General features: G+C 41.1%; 1 protein-coding gene across 1 annotated transcript in view; it reads left to right on the top strand.

Annotated features, from left to right (window-relative positions):
• PYGL (glycogen phosphorylase L) overlaps positions 1-12401 on the top strand; it is a 44056-nt gene that overhangs the window by 25304 nt on the left and 6351 nt on the right. The window contains exons 8-17 of the mRNA XM_027065699.2: positions 1471-1614; positions 1843-1935; positions 2560-2706; positions 3044-3207; positions 3679-3793; positions 4323-4424; positions 4570-4717; positions 4840-4898; positions 5004-5145; positions 6577-6784. Of these exons, the coding sequence (XP_026921500.1) occupies positions 1471-1614; positions 1843-1935; positions 2560-2706; positions 3044-3207; positions 3679-3793; positions 4323-4424; positions 4570-4717; positions 4840-4898; positions 5004-5145; positions 6577-6784 (1322 nt within the window). The remainder of the gene's footprint in view (positions 1-1470; positions 1615-1842; positions 1936-2559; positions 2707-3043; positions 3208-3678; positions 3794-4322; positions 4425-4569; positions 4718-4839; positions 4899-5003; positions 5146-6576; positions 6785-12401) is intronic.

The following is a 12401-nucleotide window of genomic DNA, read 5'->3' as shown; positions in this document are numbered from 1 at the left end:
CTTCCCAACTTGGCCATAGCCCTCATCCAGACATTAGTCTCTCTTCCAGGAATCTTGCAACTGTGCTCCCTCTGCTAGCTAGATTTTTTTCCCTTGCTTAAAGCTCTTTAAAGTCTTCTAATCACCTATAAGAAAAGCACAGAATCTTAGATATGCTCCCTAAGTTCCTCAATGATACAGTCATGAGGGGCTCCTGGGTGGCTCAGTCGGTTAGGTGTCTGACTCTTGATCTCAGCTCAGGTCATGATCTACTGGTTCAGGAGATTTAGCCCCACATCAGGCTCTGAGCTGACAGTGCAGAGATTTCTTGGGATTCTTTCTCGCGTTTCTCTGCATCTCTCTCTCTCTCTCTCTCTCTCTCTCTCTCTCTCTCTCTCAAAATAAAGAAATAACCTTTAAAAAAAATGACACGGTCTTGAGTTCTCTGACGCATCCTCCATGGTCTTGCCCTGGCCTGAGGTCTGACCATGCAGGACTATTTGCTCTGATCTTTCTCACCTCCAAGAGAAGGCTCTTGCAGCTTCTTTCCTCGCAGAATTAGTGTTGGCTGCCTGTGTTCTAAAATTTGATTGGGAGAAGAAAACTTAGAGTCTCAACAATTCACATAAATTTTCACTTAACTCCCTTTCCCCCCATTTTCAGTACAGAGTGGTAACCCTGCTTTCGACTGTACCTGCTTCCCTCCAGCCCAGAGAACCCTGTGTTTCCATCTCCAGAGAATGTCAGCTTCTGTCTCAGTTGGGGAAGGAGATTGCTCAGCTGAGGGAACTGGGGATGAAGTCTGAGGCCAGCTACTTCTTAGGCTTGCAACTAACCATTTATTTTTCAATGTTTATTTATTTATTTTTGAGAGAAGGAGAGAGAGTGGAGGGAGGGGCAGAGATAGAGGGAGAGAGAATCCCAAGCAGGCTTCATGCTGTCGTTGTGGAACCTGACGTGGGATTGGATCTCACAAACCTGTGAGACCATGACCTGAGCCTAAATCAAGAGTTGGACACTTAACCAGCTGAGCCACCCAGGCACCCCCTCACAACTAACCTTTTACCGCATCTTCACCCCCACTTCCAAATGCACCCAGTGCTGTCAAGTCCTGAGCCTTTAGAGGATTTGGCACATAAATTTAGCTGCTTTTTGGCTCTTCTCCTCTACCAGGTCAAAATTCAGCTTTCCTGGGTCTTCTGGCCCAATTACCACTCATCCATCTATTTTTCAGCTTCAAAAAGTTTGTTACTGTTGTCTTGTCTCCCATTCCTTTCATCCTTTATTTGTATGCCTTCTTTAAGCCCCTTTACTGTCATTTTAATATTGTTTCAGGAAAGAACAAAGTCCAATGCTTGACATTCAACCTGCCATCTTCCACCGTATGTCCTATGAGCTTTAGTCTTAAAGTCCTCTGGGCGGGAGATCCCCGTCATATTTTGGCCACGCCCACCAGGTGAGCTACTCTCACTCACTCTCTCTGGCTTGAAGTTTTTTGAAGGAAAGGAGCTACGATTGAAGCAGGAGTACTTTGTGGTGGCTGCTACCTTGCAAGATGTCATCCGACGTTTCAAAGCCTCCAAGTTTGGCTCCACTGACAATGCCAAGACTACATTTGATGCCTTTCCAGACCAGGCAAGTATTTGGTCTGTGAACACAGACAGGGACAACTGAGGGCTCAGGACTTCCTGTTAGATTTACAACCCTTTCTCTGCTAAAACATTTGAGTAAGTATGGTAGGCTTAAAGCACCCCACAAAAGGTGGGCATTTTGCTTCTTGCTTTGCACAGACATGCATGAAGATAAGGAAGCAGACACTAGGCCATCTCTCACCTTCACACCGATGCCTTTTTCCCCACACAGGTTGCCATCCAGCTGAATGACACACACCCCGCACTGGCCATCCCTGAGCTGATGAGGATTTTTGTGGATATTGAAAAATTGCCCTGGTCCAAGGTCTGGATAGTTTGGCTTCCTTTTCCCTCAATTAACTAGAATATCTGTGGTTCTGAGATTTTGCCAAAAGGTCCTTTTACGGTCTCTCAAAATAAGTTACTGTTGCTAACTCTCAGTGGTTAAAAATAAGTTTGCCCTGGTGCTAACATCTCTCTCTCCTTACTGCTTTACATGGAGTAAGATTAAGAAATAAATACATTCCTAATGGGACACAGCTCAGTAGTTCAGACTTTTGTTGTGTTTACCCTTATTTCTGCATCTAAAATGATTCTAAATTAAACTTTGCAACCTCAGAACACAGCTAATTGAAAACATTACTTGTTTGTGTTCCTCAGATTTTGCTTATTTTATAAATAAAAGGCATGTTAGGATAGTAGAGAAACCTTATCAGTATATTGTCTTCAGTTTTATCAGACAGTTTTGCAAATAACTGCTTCCCACCTACCCCCCCTTACATATTCCCAGTCTCTGGACCATTCAGGAACCTGGTAGAATTGAGCGTGTCTTACTGTGTAGATGAACTGTCCTGTTGCAGACTGGCGGGAACTTAGGGAATGTCTGGTTTTGTGTGATGGGCCACCTTTCTTGCAGAGGAAAGCTGCTAAGCCCCTCCTTTTCCCGCAGGCATGGGAGATCACCCAGAAGACCTTCGCATACACCAACCACACGGTGCTTCCAGAGGCCCTGGAGCGCTGGCCTGTAGACCTGGTGGAAAAGTTGCTTCCTCGACATTTGCAAATCATTTATGAGATAAATCAGAAGCATTTAGATGTAAGTCATTTTTAGAGATTCATAGCCCTTTTGAGAACGAGGTCTTGAGATTTTAAGGGTAGCTACAGTGTTCCCTCTTACTGAACTGGAGGCCCAAACATCTTTCCGTCATTGATACATAAAAAGTATTCAAGTCTGGTGGGGCTTTGTTAAAAGCATCTTTTTGAAAAGACTAAAATGGAGGATGGCATCTCCCTAGGGATAACCCGACCCCTGTCTGTGGGAGTGAAGTTTTGTATTTGCTCCATCAAAGATTTTGTTTGGGAAGTGAACGACATTATCTCACTGTTGCTTTAAACCTGAGTGGCCAGCAAGGCCTTTCTCTTCCTTTGGCCAGAGAATTGCGGCCTTGTTTCCTAAAGATGTCGACCGTCTGAGAAGGATGTCTCTGATTGAAGAGGAAGGAGGCAAACGGATCAACATGGCCCACCTCTGCATTGTTGGCTCCCATGCTGTGAATGGTGTGGCCAAAATTCACTCAGACATCGTGAAGACCCAAGTGTGAGTGTCCATTCCTGTGGTGCTGGGTCTAAAGTTGCTCCGTCAGTGCACTGGTGCTAGTTGATGCGGGCTTGCTTTTGGGGATAACAAAAGGCCCTATCAAAATGTGCAGAAGTATTTTCTTCTACACAAAGTAACATTCACTTAAAAAAGAAAAAATGCCTTCTTCTCTCAACCTTCCTAGTTCTAGATTTAGAAGAAAAAAAAAAACCCCCACACAACATTATTCTGCTGAAAAGTCTGGTCTATATGTCAGTGCCAGCCAGGAAATCATACGGAGGTGATTCGATGTGGAGTTTTTCTTGTAATTATTTGGAATTGCAAATGGATTTCTATTTCAAATAACAGCCTTAGCTGCTGCCAGCTCCTCCTTCCATCTTTTAATCTTGCGAAGCCTACACTTGGCTTCTTGAATGTAGCAGAAACGCACTCTTGCAGCCAGATTCAGTGATGTGTCTCTTCTGTCTCCAGATTCAAGGACTTCAGCGAGCTAGAACCAGACAAGTTTCAGAATAAAACCAATGGGATCACTCCAAGGCGCTGGCTCTTACTCTGCAACCCGGGGCTTGCAGAGTTAATAGCAGAGGTAACCGGGAAGGGGTGCCCTTGCACTTTGTGAACCCAGTCTGCAGCAGGCGGCTACATCAGCCACCAGCATGTGACTTGTGCTGTCCCACAGGCTCTGTGCTTGACTTAATTTTCCACTGTACCCATCTTGAAATTCTTGATTTGTAAAGGAAGGGCCTGCAAATTACATACCTGGCTGACCGTACTCCTATGACACAAAGATGAAAGATGGTTATGCTATTTAGTAAAAGAGAATAACAAAGGCCATATAAATAACTAGTAGAACCTGGGTTCTGTGTTACCTTGTTTAGGTAGGTTTCCTGTTTTTAACACTTAACGCCACTGAAACCACATTTAAGATACTAGCAAAGTGTTCTTCCCACATGGCCTTGCCAGCCTCTTCTGTGAGTGTGGCCATTCTGCGTACTATGTGGTAGGTCAGCCATCCTTGCTGTAGGCGAGCACAAGCACTCACCGGACTGACAGAAACTGCTCATTTGGGCGTGACTGCCATCCTGATTAATTAAATCACATCTTTAAACTGAAAGAAAATCGGGGAAGACTACGTGAAAGACTTGAGCCAGCTGACAAAGCTACATAGCTTCATGGGTGATGACGTCTTTCTCCGAGAACTCTCCAACGTGAAGCAGGTGAGGCTTCCCAGTGTGGATTCTTTCCACGGCATTTGTTCTGCTCCAGTTTTTATTATGGTTTATTATTGCTCCAGTTTCTAAAAACAGACAACCTGATGCTTCTAAGTCAAAAGGGCTCTGGCATCGTGCACTGTCTCCACAGGAGAACAAGCTGAAGTTTTCCCAGTTCTTGGAGAAGGAGTACAAAGTGAAAATCAACCCATCCTCCATGTTTGATGTGCATGTGAAGAGGATCCACGAGTACAAGCGGCAACTCTTGAACTGCCTGCACGTTGTCACCATGTACAACCGTGAGTCAGCCCTGGGGCCACCACGCCCCCTGGAAGTGGAAGTGACACTCTTGGCTGGCACAGGTCTCGCCTCCCTAGCCATCAACTGCCCTCCATTCCATCCGCTTCTCATTCTCTTTCAGGTATTAAAAAAGACCCTAAGAAGTTATTCGTGCCCAGAACAGTCATAATTGGTGGCAAAGTAAGTTGATTCTATTCACTGGGGATTTGGGGGCCCTGATCTCTTGCCATTTCTCCACTTGATCATGGCTGCATTCTGTCAGTGTGTTTGACATTCTTCTCCAAGGCTGCCCCAGGATATCACATGGCCAAAATGATCATAAAGCTGATCACTTCAGTGGCAGATGTGGTGAACAATGACCCTATGGTTGGAAGCAAGTTGAAAGTCATCTTCTTGGAGAACTACAGAGTATCTCTTGCTGAAAAAGGTAGTTTCTTCATCACAAATCATGCGGGGCCAGGACAAATTCTAGAGAAAGATGGCATGATATGGAAAAATGAGGTAGCTGGGCACTGAGGTACTGAGGAAGCCAGTAACTTAGGATAGAACAATAAGGGCCTAGGCTAAGAGCCTTTAAGGTGATCCAACTCACAACAAGATTGCTGTCCCTAGAGTCAGTATCACTGATTACATTTGCAAGTGCATTTTCCTGCCAGCTAGTCAGAGCTGGGTGCTGGAGGAAGTGACCCTGAGGTTTTGGCAAAGTATAGACTGTGCTCTCCAAAGTAAAGGAAAGGTCTTCCATTCCCAGCTCCAGTTTTGCAATAGAACACCAGTTCCCCAGCCCCTGATAGTCCTCTGGTCACTTCATGGAATGAAGAAGGGCTGTCATTTGTGTACATGGCAACAAGGAATAAGGACAGACATCAGGCTGCAAAGCATGAGGCTTACCTGTGCTTAGATGGGCACTGATCACGCATGGAGTTCCCACGTGGGGAAAGTCAGGCTGGCAGAAAGCCAACATCCCTTTCTCTACCACTGGGACCTTTGCTTATTTGCATCATGTGCTCACAAAGCACCGTCCACCTGCAAATACCAACTGTGCATTCACCCAAGTCCCAAACTGAAAACAGACCTTTCTCTTTTTGAGGTATTTCTGGGTCCTCTGAAGTTGCTGTTTAACCTTGTATGCATAAAGAGAAGAGAGCCAGGTTCCTAGAGATGCAAATGAAGATATAGCTAATCCACAAAGAAGCCTTCAAAGTAAAACAGAGAATTCGTCCTGACCTTTGAAGTCAAAGTGGTCGAAAGGGACCTTCTGGCAATGCTAATTTGTGTGTAAATTAGGCTGAAAGGTCAGAGGCTTGGTGTGTAGCCCCAGGCACACCACAGGTGCTCAGGGCTGAAAGAGGGAAGGAGGAGGTGAGAAGAGGAAGGAATGCAGACAATCCAATTTCCTCAGATTATAAAGGGAGAGTCAGGAGAGGCTGAAATTTCAAGTTCAATAAAGAAAAGTTTTAATATATTTTATAAAATTATAAAGCAGAAGAAATAAAAATAAAACCATAACAAAAACTGGGAGGAAGAGAAGAGAGAAGAGAAATGTAATGTGAACTTTTATAGCAGAGAGCAGTAGATACTCTTCAGAGTTCCCAGTCCAAGAAAGAGTAGTATAAGCATATAGTTATTTAGCACTGTGGTAATAACCACCCAGATAGCACATCAAAAATGGATAAAGGCAGTTGCCTGAGTCCAGGGGAAGAGTGAGATCCATCCTTCTGTATACCATAGGAATGTTTATTTTGATGTACATGTAGTACTTTAATGATCAAAACAGGCCAGCTAGATAAATGCTCAGATACAATACAAGCGGGTCTAGAGAGGCAGAATCACTGATTTTAATACGCCTTGCTTGCAGTCATTCCAGCTACAGATCTGTCGGAGCAGATTTCCACCGCAGGCACTGAAGCCTCAGGGACAGGCAATATGAAATTCATGCTGAATGGGGCCCTGACCATCGGGACTATGGATGGGGCCAACGTGGAAATGGCAGAAGAAGCTGGGGAAGAGAACCTGTTCATCTTTGGCATGAGAGTAGATGATGTGGCTGCTTTGGACAAGAAAGGGTAAGAGAGCAGCTCCTCCTTACTGGGCGGGTGCCCTCCACCCCCAGGAGAGTGCCTGCCCACCCAGGTATCCTGTTGATGTTGAGTCACATGAAATGTGGCCACAGAAAATCTCCCATGCATCAGGGGAGCCTCCTGGCCACAGGTTAGTTTTATTAAACGTAGCAAGTGAACATGAAAGGAGCTAAGGCACAGGTACATGAGGTCCTTGCTATTAGTTATCAGCCACAGAAGATCTGGGCTCAGTGAGCTGTCATTTCTGCATCTGTGATTTTGACTTTGATCAAAAGATGAGCCAGTTCCTAAAATTTTTGCCTATAATTTAAACCACTGAGTGCTCTTTTAAGATTTCAGGGAAATGGACTAAAATGTAGTAGAGGATAGGTATAGATATACAGAAGCACCCATGAATCATACTAGTTTCACTTAATATCTAGATACGCTCATTAATCTGAATTAAAACAAATAAGGAGCTCTGCCCAAAGAAATGATAGGGATCCAAAAACTTGGAGGGTGTTGGATATACTTCCTGGCCCTTAAAAGTGAGTTTCCGCTAAAGAACAACAAATTTGGGGGATCTGTGGGTCCAAAAAGCAACTGGTCCTCTTAACACAATACTTAGAGCTGTAAAGTCCTTTTGAAATGAATCTTACTGTATTTTACCAGATTAGATTATATTTATTATTTACTATTTTTTGGGTCTCCAGTTATAAGGAACTAATCGGGGAAAATTTTCAAGATCTAGTCAAATATTATTTATACCCGTGTTCAACTCCATAATGGCTTCTATAAGTGCTAATATTTCTGAGTGTATTTTTTACAGCTAATATAGTATCTAGTGTATCTTTTTTGTTATTGTGTTTGTTTTTTAATTCCAGTATAGTTGTATAGTTAACATGCAGTGTTATATTAGTTTCAGGTGTACAGTATAGTGATTCAACAATTCCATACATCACCTGGTGATCATTACGAGAAGTGTACTCTTAATCCTCTTCACCTATGTCACCCATCCCCCCACCTACCTCCCCTTTGGTAACAGCCAGTTTATTCTCTCTAGTTAAGAGTCTGCTTTCTGGTTTGTCTCTTTTTCTTTGTTCATTTGTTTTTTTCTTAAGTTTTACATATGAGTGGAATCATGGAATTTGTCTTTCCCTGAGTGACTTATTTCACTTATCATTATTCTCTAGATCCATCCATGTTGTAAATGGCAAGATTTTGTTCTTTTCATGGCTGCTTCCATAATTTGGCTATTTGTAAATAATTCTGCAATAAACAGAGGGATGCATATATCCCTTTGAATTCGGGTTTTTGTATTCTTTGGGTAAATACCCAGTAGTAGAATTACTGGATCATATGGTAGTTCTATTTTTAATTTTTTTTTTAATTTTTTTAATGTTTATTTTTTAGAGAGAGAGACAGAGACAGAATGTGAGCAGGGGAGGGCAGAGAGAGAGAGATAGAATCTGAAGCAGGATCCAGGCTCTGAGCTGTCAGCACAGAGCCCAATGTGGGGCTCGAACTCACGAACTGTGAGATCATGACCTGAGCCGAAGTTGCACACTCAACCAACTGAGCCACCTAGGTGCCCCTATTTTTAATTTTTTGAGGAAACACCATACTGTTTTCCACAGTGGCTATACCAGTTTGTGTTCCCACCAACAGTCCATAAGGGTTCCTTTTTCTTTACATCCTTGTCAACACTTGCTGTTTCTTACATTTTTGATTTTAGCCATTCTGACAGGTGTGAAGTGATATCTCATTGTGGTTTTGATTTGCATTTCCGTGATGATGAGTGATGTTTAGCAACTTTTCATGGGTCTGTGGGCCACCTTTAATTGTCCATATTTAATTGGATTATTTGTCTTTTTGGTGTTCAATTGTATAAGTCTTTATATATTTTGGATACTAACCCTTTCTCAGATACGTCATTTGTAAGTATCTTCTCACATCCACTAGGTTGTCTTTTAGTTTTGTTGATTATTTCCTTTGCTGTGCAGAAGCTTTGTATTTTGATGTAGTCCCAAAAGTTTATTTTTGCTTTTTTCCCTCCTGCCTCAGAAGAATGTTGCTATGGCCAGTGTCAGAGAAAGTACTACCTGTGCTCTCTTCTAGGATTTTATCAGTTTCAGGTCTCACATTTAGGTCCTTAATCTATTTTGAGTTTATTATTGTGTTTTGTATAAGAAAGTGGTTCAGTTTCATTCTTTCATACGTAGCTGTCCAGTTTTCCCACCACCATGTATTGAAGAGACTTTTTCCCATCGCATATTCTTGCATCCTTTGTCAAGGATTAATTGGCCATATAATCGTGGGTTTATTTCTGGGCTCTCTATTCTGTTTCATTGGTCTATGTGTCTGTTTCTGTGCCAGTACTGTACTGTTTTGAATACTACAGCTATGTAGTACATCTTGAAATTTAGGATTGTGATACCTCAGTTTCGTTCTTCTTTTTCAAGAATGCTTTGGCTATTCAGAGTCTTTTCTGGTTTTGTACAAATTTTAGGATTATTGTTCTAGTTATATGAAAAATGCTGTTGATATTTTGATAAAGATTGATTAAATGTGTAGATGGCTTTGGGTAGTATGGACATTTTAATAATATTTGTTCTACCAATCCATGCCCATGGAATATCTTTTCAATGGCTTATGTCATCTTCGGTTTCTTTCATCAGTGTCTTATAGTTTTCAGAGTACAGGTCTTTCACCTCCTTGGTTAAGTTTATTCCTAGGTATTTTATTATTTTTGGTGCAATTGTAAATGGGATTGTTTTCCTTAATTTCTTGTTCTGCTGCTTCATTATTAGTATAAAAAATGCAAGATTGGGGCGCCTGGGTGGCTCAGTCGGTTGTGCGTCCGACTTCAGCTCAGGTCACGATCTCACGGTCCGTGAGTTCGAGCCCCGCATCGGGCTCTGGGCTGATGGCTCAGAGCCTGAAGCCTGCTTCCGATTCTGTGTCTCCCTCTCTCTCTGCCCCTCCCCTGTTCATGCTCTGTCTCTGTCTCAAAAATAAATGTTAAAAAAAAATTTTTTTTAAATGCAAGATTAAGGGTGCCTGGGTGGCTCAGTCGGTTAAGTGTCCGACTCTTGATTTCCACTCAGGCCATGATCTCATGATTTGTGGGATCGAGCCCCACATTGGGCTCTGTGCTGACAGAGCCTTCTCCTTCTCCCTCTGCCCTTCCCCTGCTCACACGCACACACACTCTCTCTCAAAATAAATAAACTTTAAAAAAATGCAGGATTTATGTATATTGATTTTTGTATCCTGTGATCTTACTGGATTTATTTGTCAGTTCTAGTAGTTTTTTAATGGAGTTTTTACGGTTTTCTATATGTAATATCATGTCATCTGAATATAGTAAAAGTTTTGCTTCTTCCTTACCAATTTGGATGGCTTTTATTTCTTTTTTGTTGTCTGCTGTGGCTAGGACTTCCAGTACTGTGTTGAAGAAAAGTGGTGAGTGTCTTGTTTCTGACCTTAGGGGAAAAGCTCTCAGTTTTTCACCACTGAGTATGATGTTAGCTGTTGGTTTTTTGTATAAGGTCTTTATTATGTTGAGGTATGTTCCCTCTAAATCTACTTTGTTGAGGGTTTTTATCACGAATGGATGGTACACTTTGTCACATGCTTTCTCTGAATCTATTGAAATGACTCTCTGGAGTTCTTATCCTTTCTCTTATTGATGTGATGTATCCTGTTGGTTGATTTGTGAATATTGAACCATCTTTGCATCCCAGGAATAAATCCCACTTGATCGTGGTGACTGATTTTTTTTAACATAATGTTGGATTTGTTTTGCTAATAACTTTATTGAGGATTTTTGCATCTATTATGTTCACTAGATATACTAGTTTTCCTGTAGTTCTCCTTTTTTTGTAATGTCTTCATCTGGTTTTCGTATTGGGGTAATGTTGACCTCATAGAATGAATTTGGAGGCTTTCCTTCATCTTCTATTTTTTTGGAATAGTTTGAGAAGAATAGGTATTAACTCTTCATTAAATGTTTGGTACAATTCACCTGTAAAGCCATCTGGTCCTGGACTTTTGTTTGTTCAGAGTCTTTTGATTACTGAATCAATTTCATTGTGGGTAATCAGTCTGTTCAAATTTTCTATTTCTGTCTGATTCACTTTTGGGAATTTGTACGTTTCTAGGAATTTATCCATTTCTTCTAGGTTGTCCAACTTGCTGCCATATAATTTTTCATAATATTCTCTTATAATCTTTTGTATTTCTGTGGTATTGATTGGTATTTCTCCTCTTTCATTTCATTTATGATTTTATTTGAGTCATCTGTCTCTCTCTCTCTCTCTCTCTCTCTCTCTCTCTCTCTTTTTGATGAGTCTGGATAAAGGTTATCAATTTTGTTGATACTTTCAAAGAACGATTCCCTGGTTTCATTGATCTGTTCTGTTGGGTTATTTTAGTTTCTACATTGTTTATTTCTGCTCTGATCTTTATTATGTCCTTCCTTCTAATAGTTTTGGGCTTTGCTTGCTATTCTTTTTCTAGCTCCTTTAGATGTAAGGTTAGGTTGATTCTTTGAAATTTTTCTTATTTTTTGATATAGGCCTGTATTGCTCTAAACTTCCTTTTTAGAATAGTTTTGCTGCATCCCAAAGATTTTGGATTACTGTATTTTCATTTTCATTTGCCTCCATGTATTTTTTATTCTCTTTGATTTCTTGGTTGACCCATTCATTGTTTAGTAGCATGTTATTTAATCTCCTTGTATTTGTGCTTTTCCAGATATTTTCTTGTGGCTCATTTCTAGTTTCAAAGCATTGTGGTCAGAAAAGATGCACGGTATGACTTTAATCGTTTTAAATTTATTGAGACTTATTTTGTGGCCTAACATGTGATCTAGTCTAGAGAATGTTCCATGTGCACTTGAAAAAATGTGTATTCTGCTGTTTTAGGAGGCAGTGTTCTGAATATATCTGTTAGATCCATCTAGTCCAATGTGTCATTCAAAGCCATGGTTTCCTTGTTGATTTTCTGTTTGGATGCTCTATCCAGTGATTTAAGTGTGGTTTGAGAGTCTCCTACTATTATTGGATTACTGTTGTTTACTTCCTGTGTTTCTTAATAGCGACTTTATGTATTTGGGTATTCCCATGTTGGGTGCATAAATCTTTACAATTGTTATATCTTCTTTGGATTGTTCCCTTTATGCTAATGTAGTATTTCTCTCTTTTTACAGACTTTGTTTTAAAGTCCATTTTGTCTGCTGTCAGTATTGCACTCTGCCTTTCTTTTCATTTCCATTTGCATGATAAATGTTCTTCCATCTCTTCACTTTCAATCTACATGTGTCTTTACATGTAAAGTACATCTCTTGTAGGGAGCATTTAGATAGGTCTTACTTTTTTGTCCATTCCATCATCTTGTGTCTTTTGATTGGAACAGTTAGTCTATTTACATTCAAAGTAATTATTGATAGGTATGTACTTATTGCCATTTTGTTTCTTGCTTTATGGTTGTTATTGTTTTTTTCAAGTTTATTTATTTTGAGAGAGAAAGCATGAGCAGGGGTAGGGCAGAAAGGGGGAGAGAGAGAGAGAATCCCAAGCAGACTCTGCACTGTCAGCAGGGAGCCCAACATGGGGCTTGA

The sequence above is a fragment of the Acinonyx jubatus genome, chromosome B3, assembly GCF_027475565.1.
Source record: "Acinonyx jubatus isolate Ajub_Pintada_27869175 chromosome B3, VMU_Ajub_asm_v1.0, whole genome shotgun sequence".
Lineage (NCBI taxonomy): Eukaryota > Metazoa > Chordata > Mammalia > Carnivora > Felidae > Acinonyx > Acinonyx jubatus.
Note: the sequence above shows the minus strand (reverse complement) of the source record. Positions and strands in the feature narration are given on the sequence as shown.